Source organism: Thamnophis elegans, chromosome 10, assembly GCF_009769535.1.
Source record: "Thamnophis elegans isolate rThaEle1 chromosome 10, rThaEle1.pri, whole genome shotgun sequence".
Lineage (NCBI taxonomy): Eukaryota > Metazoa > Chordata > Lepidosauria > Squamata > Colubridae > Thamnophis > Thamnophis elegans.
In genome coordinates this window covers 34286642-34302938 of record NC_045550.1, presented here as the reverse complement: position 1 = coordinate 34302938, position 16297 = coordinate 34286642, and the positions used below count along the sequence as shown (strand labels likewise).

Below are 16297 nucleotides of genomic sequence, written 5' to 3'. Positions count from 1 at the left end.
CCTATCAGAAGTTAGGGCAAGATAAGAGTGGAAGAATGAATTTTGTTGCAGGTCATGGGGATTTTTTCAGCATCTTAAAAGTGGAGCGCATGTGCATTGAACTAGCAATACCCATTTAATAACAAAAGGAAATGGCTGAATTAAATTTGGTAAAGTTGCAAGCGAGCTGTAAAAAGCTTGTGGTTTTTAAAATCATAGAATCAGAAGGGATACTGGAGGTCTTCTAGTCCAGCCCCTTGTCCAAGGCTTTATATCATCTGAAACAAATGGCCGTCCAGTCTTTTGAAAACCTGCAGCAAATGAATTAAGATTCCATTGATTTTAATTGTTCTTACTGTCAGATTTCTCCTTATTTCCATCTTGAGTCTCCTGACAAGTTTCCATTGCTTCTTGTCCTGTCCTCAGGTGCTATTGCTGCCACCTCCTTCTCCTCCTCCTCCAACAGCACCAACACATTTGCTGCCCAGCGCTGCGGCTGAGGTGAAGCCGCCGAAGCTCCCGCTGGCGCCCCCGCAGCGTTGGGCGGAAATCCGGCAGTGCTGTTGGAGGAGGAGGCGAACCAGCCTGCCACCGCCGGCCACTGCCAGCCCCGCCGCTCTTCCCGCCCCCTTCCCAGCCCCACAGTCCAGCGGTCGCAGCAGAAGCAGCCCCGGGTCTCTGCTGCCGCTCCCCGCATTTTCTGGACGGGGATCCCTTGGAGAGGGGATTCCTTCCTGCGAGACCCTGTCCAGAAAATGCGGGGAGCGGCAGCGGAAACCCGGAACAGTTTCTGCTGCGACCGCTGGACTGTGGGTCTGAGAAGGGGGCGGGAAGAGCAGCGGGGCTGGCGGTGGGCGGTGGTGGCAGGCTGGTTCGCCTCCTCCTTCTCCAACAGGCAACAGCACTGCCGGATTCAGTTGCAGCCGCCTGCAAAGGACTTCTACACATTTCCTTAAGAAATCTCTGCGCGGCAGATAAAAACTGCTGTGCGGGATTTTCTTGCAACGTGCGCAGCCGCGCACGCGCGCACCTTAGATGGAACAGTGGCAGCTGGTGGGGGTCCTGGTGAAGAATCTTTTCTGTCATGTCTCCCCCCCCCACACCTTGGAACGTCTCGCCACAGGAGGTGAGGACCCACCGCCCCAATTTTCTGGCCTTCAGTAAATACCTTAAAACTTGGCTATAGTGGTTGGTTGACATGGAGCCCTGAAGAAGTTCTTGGTTGGAAGTGGGTAATATAATAACAGAGAAGTCACTACCACTTCTCCACTCTTGATTTTTTCCCCTTTGTTTTAATATTTTGTAATTTTAACCTGTTTTCATTTATAATTGCTTTTTACATCGATATGTTTTATTATGTTGTAAGCTTCTCCTTGAACTGCAAGATGAGCAGCATATGAAATTGGTAAGAAAATAAATAAATAGCTAGCTGTCAATTCCAATCCCCCCCCCCCCCAATTCATTAAGCTAGTAAGTAATAATAGCAGTTTAGCAATGACTGGTGAGTATACAAGCAGCAAAAATCCCTAGTGTTTTAATAAAAAGAACAGGATGGCCTTTTTATGCTCTGAAATTCCTACTGCATGTCAATTAGACTGACATTCTAGATAGCTGGTTTTTATCCCGAAACAGATTTTACTGGATTTTATTAACCCTCTTATAGGTGGTTCACCAGATTTCAAGCGGCTTTCACTCTCAGATTCCACCCTGTGTTCAAACATTCTGGGTAGAGGTGAAGCTTCTTCAGCTATGAAGGATAATGGGGAATGGAAGGATTTATATTCCTTGCTGACAGCTGGTAATTTGCATCCTTTTAGAGGTTGTTGGACATTCTAAAAACGCTTGGAGGTTTATCTGTGTCCTCAGGGTCACCTGAGTAGTGCTCCTGGTTCCTGTAATCTGCAATATTTTTCTCTGGAAATCCATTCCTATTCCCGCACCATTCCAAAGGTGTTCATCCCAAATTGTATACCTAAAAGTCTGTAGAGATTCTCAGTTATCCAGGCCATGGTAGTCTCAAAGGTGTTTTTTTTTTCAGGAGGCAACTGGACTTTCTTGGTTTTTTTTTTCTTTTGAAAACGTTTTGCTTCTCATCCAAGAAGCTTCTTCAGGATAGTGGGGAATGAAAGTACTCAGGTGACCCTGAAGATGCCTCCAAGTGCTTTAATGACCCTCTAAAAAGATGCAAATGACCAGCTGTTTGCAAGGAATATAAATCCTTCCATTCCCACTATCCTGTCAGAGCTGAAGAAGCTTCTTGGATGAGAAGCGAAATGTCTTCAAAAGGAAAAACAAAGTCCAGTTGCCTCCTGAAAAAAAAGCACCTTTGGGACCAGCATGACCTGGATGATTGAGAATGTCTACAGCACAGGTTTTCAAACTGGGCAACTTTAAGACTTGTGGACTTCAACTCCCAGAATTCTCCAGCCAGCATAGCGACTGGAGAATTCTGGGAGTTGAAGTCCACAAGTCTTAAAGTTGCCAAGTTTGAAGACCTGTGCTCTACAGACTCATTCTGGGTAGAATTAAGGAAGGCTTTTGCCTAGGAAGTCCTGAGTTTTTCAGCATGTGCGAGGCGAGCCTTCCACCAAGCCCTTGCAACCAAAAGGCTAGGCTTCTGCAAAAGAGAGCGTGAGCCTTCCGCCAATGAAAACCCGAGGAGAAACGGAGCTGCCTGGGTGGAGCTGTCGTTTCTCTTCGCGGAGGCGGGATCTCAAAAGCCCTGATCTTCGCGGGAGACGCTTGCGCGGGTTGCACGAAAAACGGCTGGCAAGCTCGCCTGGCCAGTTGAAGTCCAGCCATGGTGAAAATCGGCTTCCAGCCGGTTACAGCTGAGCTCAAGCCGGAGAAAGAGGCGGCAGTTGCAACGCGCCACGGGGCCCCAGCAAAAGGCCTCGTCCTTTCTCAGGATGCGGTAAGTACGTAGGAGACCACAGGGGCTTTTTTTTGGCGTTTTCAGGTCGGGTTTGCATTTCAGTTAATGATGAATAAATGAACGCTCCCAGGAGACGACGATATTGTGTTGGTTTTTAAAAAAAAACCACACATCTTAAAAATACTTGTGTTCAACACCCGCGCTAAGCATAGACGCGTTTCTGAGCGATTTGGTAATCTTTCCGAGGATGAAGCTGTTGCATCGCGCAATATGGCTTTACGGTATTTGAATAAAACAGGTAAGATCGAAGGTCCCGCGGAGGCTAGAAGTGAAGAAAAGCGCTTTCACCACAAATCATTCGAGCCCGGGTTCAGAACAGAAGTTCCCTTCATACAGGGAAGGCGTAGTGTCTCTTTAAAAGTGCTATTGGGCTTATCTCTGGCTAGTGAGCATTTCCGCAGGGATGCCAGAAAACCAGAAGTGGTTTCAGCTAATAATGAAGCAAACCAAATAAAAAATCTTCTTCTTTCAACTCTGGCACCTCATATGCGCTGATGGTCTCTTTCCATCCCTTTCTGCCTGCAGAGTGGAAAATTTGCTGCTGGCTGGGTATAAGGAGAGTTTATGAAGTCAGTGTACATCAGGTTGTACAAGGTTCCACTCCACATCCTCTAGTCTACAAGTTATGTCTGCGGTGTAACAATTTGCAATCAGGCCCATATGCAGTCAGTTGCAACTCTCTGGATTTAGACAACTGTTTCCCAGCTCTAAAGGATCTTTTAATATTGATAGCACAAGCAACCTTTGCTTGGAAAAGGTTTATTAAATCCCCATCTTCCAAATATTTATCCCCTGAACGTATAAATGTGAAATTATTCTAAAGGATCAGGATCAGAGCCTGGTGCCTCAGTGCCAAGATTGTTTTATACTTAAGACTGTTACGTTTTGTTTAAATAATGTCAGATGAAGCTCTGGCAGAAGTCTGGAGCTTCTCCTCCCCTCTGTCCTTGTCCAGTCTTCCCGAACATTCTTTTATTCTATATGTTTGTGACTCCAATTCCTGTACAGTTTCATGTTTGAATTCATGTGAGTTGCAATCCATAACATTTTGGAAGGCACCAAGTTAGAGACGGTGGTTTTTACTTATTTCACCTGATAGAGTGGATCCTTCTGGTGAAAGCCAAGCTATGAACTTCTGACTAGATTCTCTGTTCCTGCTCTAGGATTGGCTCGGCAAATTTGAATGATATAGGTTTCAGATTATTCCCTTTTCTTTGACATGGATGAATGACTAGTGTTCTTAGAGTCTTGAATATCTCCAGTTATAAAACCAATGGAAAAAGGCCAAAATTTTCTGGGCAAGCAGTGTGTTTGTTACCATGGGGACGTTCTCTATCAGGCCTTCTGAGGGATTGTTCTACTGATCCTGTGTTCTTTTTTAAAAATAATTAGAACCTGACTTCATTCTTTGTTTGTGTTGTTATATAATATCTCTACTGTTATCATGTTGGGGACCTATTCCAATAATTGCAGAACATTTCTCTATTTAAGATGAAATCAAGTTAAGAATATTTCTAGTTCTTCTAATTTCTAATCTACATCAGCAGATCTGATCTGATTTCCATCTTCTGTAGTTTGCATGCGATCATGTTGATCGCTTTTTTTCAAGCTCTGTGGTTGCCTTCTGCTATGAATTGTAGTTGCATTAGTAAGTGAGATTTAAAGATATAACCAGCTCTACTAATCTTATTTTTAGGAGGCACATTCTGGCTAGACCATATGTGGTGTTTTGAGTAATTTCACAGTGAGGTACATTTCTGGTATTTGTTCTCCTGTATTTGGGAGAAGAGTTTATAGCTTATAGATTGTAGGCATACGCTGCTTATACGAGTTCTATAGAGTTAAAAAGACTTAAAGGAGATTGTCACTCTAAAAAAGAAGTATGAGATTCATTTTAAAAGGTTTATTTTTATAATATTAAGCTTTTTTCTGTTCCCTAAGACTTTTTTTATTTAATTTATTTTAATATGGCCTAGATCAGTGGATCTCAACCTTCCTAATGCCACGACCCTTTAGTACAGCTCCTCATGTTGTGGTGACCCCCAACCATAAAATTATTTTATGTTTTTCGTATTTTTTCAAAAATATGTGTTTTCCAATGGTCTTAGGCGACCCCTGTGAAAGGGTTGTTCGACCCCCCAAAGGGGTCCCGACCCACAGGTTGAGAACTACTGGTCTAGATGTTTTTTATAATTGGAAAAAACTAGTGTATGATATGCTGAGGAAATTTTGGTTACTTGATATCATGATATGTATTAATTTTACCACTTTCTTAATTTCTTTTTCCACTTCCTTGAAAGACTGGGTGCTGGAGTTATGACACTCAAGGGTATCTGCATATCCAAAGACAATTCTCTGGTGCTCACCAAGTTCTGATTTTAATTTATTTTATATATTTATTTAAAAGTAGCATCCTTCGAAGCAAGTGACATCTTCAAGCAAGTATTTCTTTATGCAATTGTTGTGTCCAAAAATGCTCTAGAACATGGGTGTCAAACTCGCGGTGTTATGTTGCCATCACGTGATGTTTCATGATGTTTTTCCCATTCGTGGAGCTGGGATGGGCATGGCCTGCATCTGATGTACCTGGCTCCCCGGTCACCAGTTTCACACTCCTGCTCTTGAAGCATACAGTCTATAAGTAGCTTTGTTTGAAACGTGCCTGTGTGCCTAGAGAAAAAAAGTGGTATATAGTACCGATAAAAAAATTCTAAAAAAGATGGAGTCAGAAGTGAGAAGTAATTTTATCTGTTGAGATTTATGATTTTTTTCTCCTTTTTTTATATTGCAATATGCTTATTTCTAATTACACACACATACATACATATAAATATATGATGCATAAGCTGTGCTACTTTAATTTTTGTTGATGGGAGATCTACAGACATCCATCCCTCTTTGTATTATTCGACTGTAGCTTGCTGTTATAATGTTGAAATGGTATTATCATTGGGTAGGCTGATCTCATGCACATTGGAACACACAGTGATATCATTTGTTTGTTTCAAATTTATGTTCTTCACACCCTTACACAAACGTCTCTGAGGCAATATGCAAAGTTAAATTAAAAGACATGGGTTAAAGAACCAGAAAGTGAAATGGCAATTGATTGTTGTTTGTTTAAGCTGCTTAGGAAGGTTACATGTACGTTTGTAAATATGCTACATCAATAGAATAAAAGAATTGGTTAGATTACACTAGTTAAGCAATTCCTTGCAACCTCTTCCAGAAATCCAAATAAAATATCACCATCATAAGGTTGTTAGCCTTTGCTTTTATGCATCTAGTAAAGATTCCTCTGGTAATTAGTTCTGCTGTTAATCTAGTCTTACTCTTAGAAAGTTTTCCTTAACATTTAGTCAATATTTCCCTGCAACTTGAGTCATCTAGAAATAGAGCTTCTTTTTCTTCTTACAGTAGCTTCTTCTTCCTACTTATCAATGCTATGAATCAGAGGTGGGTTGCTGCCGAACAGGTAGTAGTGGCGGCAGGAGGCTCAACCCACCCACCCAGACCAGTAGTAAAAAAATTGGCAACCCACTTCTGCTATGAGTTTATTAAAAATTGATATTTTAATTCAAGATTCATGTTCCTTTTTTTAAAACAGGAGAAGCAGCCCTTATCTTTGCCACAGCAGAGTTGGAGATCTCTAACTTGCCTCTTCTTTTTGGCCTTGGGATTTTTGTTGTTACTTCTCGGCTTGATCTTAACATCGACGTATATCTACAAATATTTATCTCTCACTCACTCAGTTGCTCACATGGGCATGGATATGGTATGTATGATTTAGTTCAAACCATCCACACGATCGGAGGATTAACATTTCCACTTTAAAGCTTATAAAGTAGTTGCTCCACTGGTCTGCTTCAGCTACACAATAATCTGAGACAACTGAGCTTCCCATTTCAGATAGCCAAAGTAGTTTCAGCATACGCTCTCCCTTTGTATAGTTTCTAACCCAATATTTGAGAGATCATGTCTCATATATGACAGATCCTGACAATTTCCAGTATAGCCAGAAGAGAAACATTGCTAAAATGACATAGTTCTCTTTAGTGATAGTAGATAATGTTCTACTATTAAACTATAATTCATATTCATCAGCCATAACTGATCATGAATTTATGCCCATTAATACTTGCAAAATTAGTTTTCGCTTTCTGTGAATGGATGTTTCTGATTTAACATCGAGAACGCCTTTTGCCCTATGTTCACTGAATAATTTCCATAGGGTTTTAGTAAACAGACACTTGTTTTGATAGTTTCAGCCTTTCCCCATTACCTTTCCTGGAGACTTATCCTTGCTTGAGAATGTTCTCTTTCTATAGTACTATTATGAACAAACTTTGCATGGTAACTGCTCCTTGTATCTGTAGAACATGCCACTCCTACCCATGCCAACTTGCTTTTCACATTCCATTTAGCGTCTTTTTTGACATACATGAGGGAGTAATACTGCTTCACTACTTCACCCCACTTAGCCACTTAATTTCATTTAATAAGAGAGCAGCAAAATGTGCCTTCCCTATCTTGTTTATTTCCTGCTCACGTTCCTCAATGGAAAAATATGCTTAAATCAAGCAGTAAAAACAAGCATTCAATTTTACTATATTTGGATCCAAGATGATCTCTTCACTTAAAAAGTATAATTGACAATTTGTATAAATATGGTATACTGAATATCAGATGAGGCTTTTGTAATCTGCTTGATATATACAAATGTAACAAATCCCATTAGCATTTATGAAAAATTGCAGAAAAGCTGCTTTAGGAAGCTGCTCCATTGAAAAGGGATATGGATCTATTACAGTCAATTGCAAGTTGTTATTTGCAATCATGTTTACAAGAATTATATAAAGATGCAGTGGCTAAGAAGCTGAGCTTGTCAATTAGAAAGGCCAACAGTTTGAATCCCTAGAGCCGCATAATGGAGTGAGCTCCGTTATTTGTCCCAGCTCCTGCCAACCTAGCAGTTCAAAAGCATGTAAAAATGCAAGTAGAAAAATAGGAACCACCTTTGGTGGGAAGGTAACAGCGTTCTGTGCGCCTTCGGTATTTAATCATGCTGGCCACGTGACCACGAAGTCCACATCGTACATGACAGCGCTGGCTCTTCAGCTTTGAAACAGAAATGAGCAGCACCCCCTAGAATTGAAAACGACTAGCACATATGTGCAAGGGGGACCTTTACCTTTACCTTACAAGAATTATATGTGGGCATATTTGTTTTTATTCTGCTTTTATTATTTTTATAAATAACTGAAGGTAGAACACACTTCTTCCTCCTGTTTTCCCCACAACAACAATCCTGTGAGGTAGGTCAGACAGAGAGTGACTGATCTAAGGTTGCCAGTTGGTTTCGATGCCTAAGGGCATGATTAAAACTCACAGTCTCCTGATTTCTACTGAATAAAATAGAGAAAAAACTGCTTTTAGCAAGCAGCAAAAAAACCACCACTACCACCCCTTGGTAGAAAAATAATTAGACTTCTTTTTTGTGATGAAAACTCTATTCATGTGTGTTAGAGTTACCAGACTTGGACTGAAAATATATGTACATTTAGCAATGAGTTAAACGTTATTTCATTATACCATCTTGTGGGGTCTTTTTTAGCTTAGAGATTATGGATTCTCCAGTGGAAGTTTACTGGGCCAGGTTTTATAACCTGCTCCAGTAAAGAGACATTTATTTGGAGGAAATAACATTATAGAGCTAGGCAAAGCTTAGTACCTAGCCAACTGCATCCTACCAGGTGATATATTCAGAAGTATGAACCTGGGTAGACAGAAATAAGTGATCTCAGATTAGCAATTTCATAGATACAGAGAAGACAGAGCGATAGGCCAAAACAGGACAGAGAGTATGAATAAGATCAACACTTGGTTACAAATTTCTTACACTGTATTGTGGTCAGTAGGAAAAAATATTACTTAGTTTTAAGTCTGTCATTCTGCAATCCAAACTCCATTTGTATATTTAAAAAGTTTAAAAATGAGGTAGTAACACAGCCAATTTAGCTTGAGAATTTTTTTTATTAAACTATTGTAGCAAAGGACGGAGTATTACAATTATGAGGAAGGAGGTTTGGAATGTGACTACTTTGAATTCGATGATTCGTCTGAAACCAGGACAGTGTATGAGGATGTGAAGATTTTCCTTGGAGAGGAATATGAGGAAATCAGCATCCCAAGGCCCAATGTTGGGCATCCTGCAGACATTATCCATGATTTTCAGCAGGTAAGAAATTAGGCTGCACAGGCTTTGAAAGAATGTCTAAAACAGAAATAAAGAAAGGTATAGAAAATACTTTTTTTGAAGTTATTTCCTTCAGCACATTTTCCAGGAACTCCTATCATATATAATACTCTTCATTCAGTATACTTTCATAACACATTTCAGATATAGTTTGGATTGAAAGGTAGGGAACTGGGCAAAACCAACCAGAGATTTTATTGTTGAGTGGGAACTGAATGTTTCTCACCATTTGACATTTAACATTCTAAGCCAGATGTTTCCAACCCATGGCTCAAAGGCAGCCCTGGATAGTTAGTAATGTAACCTTGCAAGTTCATAATAAACTTTTAACATTATTATGTGATTTATACATATTAACTAAATTATATATTATATATGTGGCCCAAGACAATTCCTCTTTGCTCAATGCAGTTTAGGCAAGGCAAAAGGTTGGACATCCATACTCTAAACCACATAGTACATGGCCCTTTTGAGATTTGATAGTCTGGTGATTCACATTGGCCATCAGTGGGTCACATTGCCTTTCTAAGATAGAAAATACTGTCACAGGTCCCCTTTAATATCTAAAATGTAATTATCAAATGGTGGCCCAACTCTGCCACCTTAACGAAACTCTGTCTCAGCAGTTCAGTAATAATACGAAATATTCATGTTGGAGAGACTCAATTCAATTCTAAGCATTTTAAACAACTTGATGGGATAGGCATATAATGGGTTGGAATGCCATGATATCAAACTTATTTTCCTTTGATAATCTTACAGTTTTATAAGACATGAAGAAACAAACAAGATCCTGCTTCTTTTATTGGGAGATAATGTGGTTTTAATTGGCATATATTTACTGATAATAACCCTGGCATCACTCATCAGTGGAATCTTTCAAACTGGCTGGTCAGAACAGGAATGCTCAATGAATAAGGCATCTCAAACCTAATGGTTTCTCTGTTACATTTTACCCTATAAAATGCAAAGTTCTCCAAATAAAAGATGTCCAGGTATCTTTCCATCAACAATGTCTACAGACTGCTGCTTCAAATCTTCCCCGTTAACAAGAATGTGAAAATGTAATTTTGTAATCCTATAATTCATCTGTAAGTCTAAGACTTAAATACTTAATATTCCCATATTTCTGAGAACCATATCAAATATATGGAAATATTTAGGAGGGTGATAATCTGGCCAGATCATTAATCCAAATATTATATCTGTGGTTTTATTGATTCCCTAAACTTGGGTCTGAACTGTTTTATTCATTGTCCTCAGCCATAATTGGTACAGTTGAATTTGTGTTCATCATGCAAGGTGTGTGGATTTAAATGTATAACTACTGTTGTAGCTTTTTCCATAACACTTAACGGTATGTCCAATATCTTGCTAGCATCAAATTTTAAGATCTCCTTTGTCCTTACTTAGAAAATGCAACATGTTCCATTTCCTCCTGATAAGGTAGTTTAGCCCAGCACATCAGCCACTTCAATAGTTTTATTAAGAATTGCACTAATAATAAAAAACTGATAGAGTCATATTCATTATTCTTGGTCTAGCACATTAGCTTGACATTTGCACTTTTGTAGAGACTAGAGTAGGGTACCTGGTCTCTCACTGGTGAAAAGAAATAAATTATTGTGAACAACCTGTTTTTATAGTCTTAAGTTTTTATATATCCCTGTTTGATATCTCCCATCACAAGTATATAATGGGATGGTACTGTAAAGAGAACAATGTACTTTAATAACCATTTTTTGATTTTATTTAATTTTTGGCCTCAATTGGATATGTGTTACTAGAAATTTTGATCAATTTTGATCAATCTCTCATTTATAGCCTTTTAGCATGTGTGCTTGAGTGTGGGGTTTGTGTTCCTATCCTATTCTGGCTCTTTGACAGTTTCTTGAATTGGAAAGCAGCTTCCTATGAAAAGAGTATAAAAGGTTAAGTCATATGATTCTAGTACCCTTTTCTCTGAGTGTCAAAGTGATTGACATTGGTTTGTCTCCTAATACAATCTTTGCAACAATAAACTTTGTGAAGTTGGGCTGTGCGTATCTTCATGTCAGCATTGATTCTTGGTATTAGTCCCTACATTTTTCCTAGCAGAATTCTTTGGAAGTGGTTTGCCATTCATTGCTTGCTAGGGCTGAGAGGGAGTAACTGGCCAAGGTCACCCCGCTAGCTTTGTGCCTAAAGTGGATCTAAAACTTGTGGTCTCTGGATTTCTACTCCTGATGCCTTAATTTGTCCTGAGACAATACATCACCCAGTGAGCACCAAGATTGAGTGGGGACGTGAATCGTATTATTTCCAGTCCAATTCAAGCACTGTTACCTTTACCATATACTAGTTTTAAGCATCCCAGAGTCTTCTGTGAGAGTTCTTTAATCTGTTTTGAGCACATTCCACCCCTTTTTAACCTGATTTTATTTGGTGTGATTTCAGGGATTCACAGCTTATTATGATTGGGTAGTAAATAAATGCTACATTGGAGAGCTAAATACTACTATTGTCATGCCACTTAAGCATTTCTGGGAGCTGACGCTTAATATAAAGGTCAGTAAATAATCTTTTTTTATTCTATATTTGATTACAGCTATATTCTATAACCATTGCACCCATCCTTGGAACTGATAACGCTTTCACTTGTGGTTCCAATAATAGTAGCCAGCTTTGAAAAGCTGTAGTAGGTTGATGGACTTTAGACTTTTGACTGAATGTTATGAATTGAGAAATTATTATACAGCACCGATGAATTATCACGAGAAAAATACAAAATAGTGATCATTTTGTAGCACTAATCCCATTGTTACTTCAGTGTATAGGTTGAGATGAATAAAATATTGTTGCTTGAAGTAATACAAGTATAAACTTTTATTGTCATTGTACTTAAATACAACGACATTGGTATTCTGGATCAAAAATCCATGGCCTTCTCCAATTCGAAGAGACACTTGGAACCAGCGAAATCTGGGGTCTGGGCAGGGGACAGAATGTATCTGCCCTCTGTGGAAGGATTGCCACTCCCAAATTGGCCTTTTTAGCCACACCAGATGCTACTTAGGACCTCTTTCCAGAGCACGATACCATAGCCTTTTGAGACTGAAGGATGCCAATGGATCAAAAATTCCTGAACAGTGAAAATAAGTTTTGGACTTGTTGAAGAGATGTTTCTTTCCAGATGTTAAAACAAGCAATTTCTCAGTGAATCGTAACTTTTTTGATTGCAGAAGGGGGTATATTTGTCACAAAGCAATATGATCCAGGAAGAGCGGATGGTGTCACAACATGCCACTGACCCAGATCTGTTTGGCTCCTATATTCATAAACTCTGCCAAGGGAAAGAAACCTTCACGTTGGGCCATAGAATAGCAAGAGGACGTAAGGGGAACATCATTTTATTTCTTTTTCTGGTTTATTTATATTGTGCTTCTAAAATGGACTGTAAATTTACAGCAGTTATTTTTAAATTCAATATGTGATATTTGCAAAAGGAGAAATATACTGGTAGGGTGAAGCTATTTTTAAAATAGTACCTAACTCTAAACGAATGTTCTTGCATATATATTATCTCATTAATGAATTGTTGTATGTATGATAATTGGCTCATCCACACAACTTCCTTGCCCTGGATTGAAGATACCATTAATTCAAACTTGCTGAGTATCTACCCTCATAGTTGAACCTTCATCTAATAGCATCCCAGGGTTGAACAAGGTTGAAGCCTATCCAAGATACACCATCTTGAAAGCAATGTTTCTTGAAAGCAATGTTTCCTTTTGGAAATTAGAAGAAAATCTCCTATTCAGGTATTCTAAGAGGTCAGTGACCTGATGAGCTCCCGTAGTCCCACTATAAGACCATGTCATCCAAACGAACGAGCTTCTAACTGCTGGCTGGTTAATTAGGGATAATAGATCTCCCCCCCCCCCCCCCCACAACTCCAGGCACTTGGTAAATTAGTGTTTGTATTTTGTTGAATGCACAAAATCTAGTATCTTGTATCGTTACCTCAGTGAGATGGGCAGCTGTCTACATTGTTTAAATAGCCAGCTATAATTGCAAATGTTGATTAAGGAAGGAGAAATTTATGTTCTTCACTGACAGTTTAAAATTCAGTGTTTAAAAAACAAACATTTCTGTAATCAGAACACTTTATTCTATGTAAATCACTGTGAGAAAACAGCTTTTGAGAGTTGGGTGTATTAATACATGACAATGCCAGTAATGTCTGTGTCCCTTTCTGTGATTTGTATTGTTTTTGTGCTCTTATTTCTACACACTTAATTTGGAAATTAAATGGTTGTATTTCTTTTTTGTCTCTAAATCTCCAAGAAACTTAATTTGACTTTCTTTTCTGGTTTTTTTTCCAGATATCCATCAGCGAGCTACTGAGAAGTGTCATCACATTCGCCATTTTGCAAATACTTTTGTGGTTGACACAGCAATTTGCCAATCATCGTGAGAACTGCCATTCAGATTTTTTGTATCTTGGGCTTTGCTTCATTTTGTAAAGATTTCTAAGAAAAAAAGTATGCCTACTATAATGTGTTACTAAATTGTTACGTCGCTGGTGTTTGATACTGGACCAATGCTTTATATATTAATCTTCATTAATTTTTAAAAGACTGATAATAAAACATAATATAGTAATATAGCCTTTTCAGAGTACATGATGCTCTTTTAAGTATAGAGTTGGGAACAGGAAGATAAAGGAAAAAACACAAGAAAAGCTGGAATAGAAAATTTCAACATAAATATTGTTTTTGTGTCTTTTGGCCTTTTTCATAGACAATATTGTATGAGGTATTTCTTTGTAAAGGCATCTGCTGACTATAAGAAAAAGCAAGAGCATAATAAAATATTTTTACAAACTTAATATTTAAACCTTGCTTTGCTACTATTTTCTATTAAATTGATCTCAAGGCAGAACTTTTAAGAACCCACTTTTCTTAAATCAAATTTTCTTTGGTCATTGAACTTATTAAATTGTGAAAAACCCAAATCATGGTAATGCTGTATTTTTATTTATTTTTTTAAAAAAACATCACTACTATAGGATAGCCATCTCCAACCTGCTTGGGAGCTTTTCTAATTGAAGTGTCATACTTTTGAAGGATGGACATCTGGTTGGGAAAAGCTGCTCTGGCATGAAATAAAATATTTAATGCTTTGTATATTTTATCTACAAAACGGAAATATTTCACTAAATTATTCTATGTTTTTCTGGAGGACTTTTTTATTTTGAATAAGTTTGTTAATTTTTCTAGTTGTGTGTGCTTGTTATCAACCTCAAATTATACTTTTGGCTGTACTATTTAAAGACCTAGTTCTCTTGAAAAGTTTATAACCCTGCAAAAGGTGAAAAGAATGAAATATGGCTGCAGCAAAAGGGCAGGGTTTTCATTCTTTTAGGCTATGGAATTTTTCTAATTCCCTGAAATCCCTGATCAACAGGCAAAGCTTTAGAGACTGGAAATAGGTTATATTTGACTGAAACTTTCCCCCCCTTTAGTCTCAGAATCCTATTATCTATATATTCCTGATATGATTTTTGAAACCCTTATAATTGTTTTTCTAACAATATGACTGCTCATTTCATAACATTGGTCTACACGGGTTGTCATGACAAGTCAATTTTGCATTTCTTTCAATAACATAGCTGTTTATTAGTTGTGTCATTTGGAAAATGTGATATATATATATAAATCCTTTAATGTGTTTTTCCTATTGCTTGCCTATTAAGTCTACAGCACAGTACTTTGTTTTAACTTACACCGTTTATCTTTCATGAGATCAAGTTCAATGCTTTATATGGCAATAGTTGAATATTCAAACTAAAAAAATAAGAGGCTAGTAAAGAAACAATGAAAAAAACCTTAATTACCACAATTATGTCCCCTCAAATCTGTCATCTCTTGCCCACCAAATAAATCTCCAAGATGATCTGAGCCAATCTGGACCCTTTAGGTTTTCTAACTATGCACTTATTACTGCTGTGATTGAATCCATCTACATTATACCCAAGTTAATTTCATCTACAAATTTGCTAAGCATTTGTCTCTTCACATAACTTACTGGAGTATAAGTTTAATGAGGAACCAATGACAATTTGTTGAGTACAAATATAATTAAACCAGCTAATGTATCTAATTGTTCAGACCCTCTAGTTTCCAATAGTTTAAAACTAGTCTATCAAACTTTAAATGTATAAAAGATGCATTGATTAAAAAGATGAATGCTATCACTGATAACTTTATGTGACAACATCCCAGAAATATATTTGCTTGACAAAGGCCTTACTGTAGAGCCAGGGAGATGGCTCCGAAGCTAATATTCAGCACATAAACAGAAACATTACTTTAGTCCTGGAATGGTGATAGTATTATGAATCCTATTGACCCTCCAATTCACTTGGTTATTTGGGGTGCGAAGACCATAACTAGCAACAATCTATTAATATAGCACACTTCAATAAGCTCAGCTGTACTCTTCCTGAGACTTTTATTGCTTTAGTATACTTAAAAGGTTGACACTTTCTATTCCAAACCATCACCCTAAATGAAAGCAGTACAAGATGATTTTTCAGAAATAATTTAAGTGTATAGCTGAATATAGCCTGATAATAGTTAGGAATAGTACAATTCCTTGATTTGAAAATAAAGGCCAATGAACTGAATAGGGCTTCCCAATAGATAGTCTAGTTATCTGTAATTTAAGATAACACATGCACGTTACTTAATTTTGCCATGTAACTGATCAAGCCCATCTATGTCATTTGCATAATTCAATTAAGTAGATTACATCACTTCATGCTATTATATTTTCAGGCCTTTATTAGCAAGTGACAGAAAAGTTTGAAATCTGATATACACTATATTGCCAAAAGTATTTGCTCACAACAGAGGCTGATTATGTGGATGTGTGAGCGAATATTTTTGGCAATATAGTGTAGCTGAGTTTATCATAAAATGTGTTACTGCTGCACCTAAACCTTTAAGCTGTTTATTAGCTAGCAGAATGTAAGAACCAAAATGTTTCTTTTAATGTAAATCAAGTTTGTGCTAGTCTTAGGATCAATATGCTTAGTTGATTATGTAGAATATTCATCCATTTCATTTCCACATACTAAAGAT

The 16297-nt window shown here is 37.9% G+C and overlaps 1 protein-coding gene across 1 annotated transcript; it reads left to right on the top strand.

Annotated features, from left to right (window-relative positions):
- Positions 1-2534: 2534 nt before the first annotated feature.
- LOC116513662 (integral membrane protein 2C-like) lies at positions 2535-14131 on the top strand. Its single transcript, XM_032224822.1, has 6 exons — positions 2535-2893; positions 6522-6689; positions 8964-9152; positions 11607-11717; positions 12392-12542; positions 13535-14131. Exons 1-6 carry the CDS (start codon positions 2780-2782, stop codon positions 13624-13626), a joined length of 825 nt encoding a protein of 274 aa, XP_032080713.1. The 5' UTR covers positions 2535-2779; the 3' UTR covers positions 13627-14131.
- The last annotated feature ends 2166 nt before the right edge of the window (positions 14132-16297 follow it).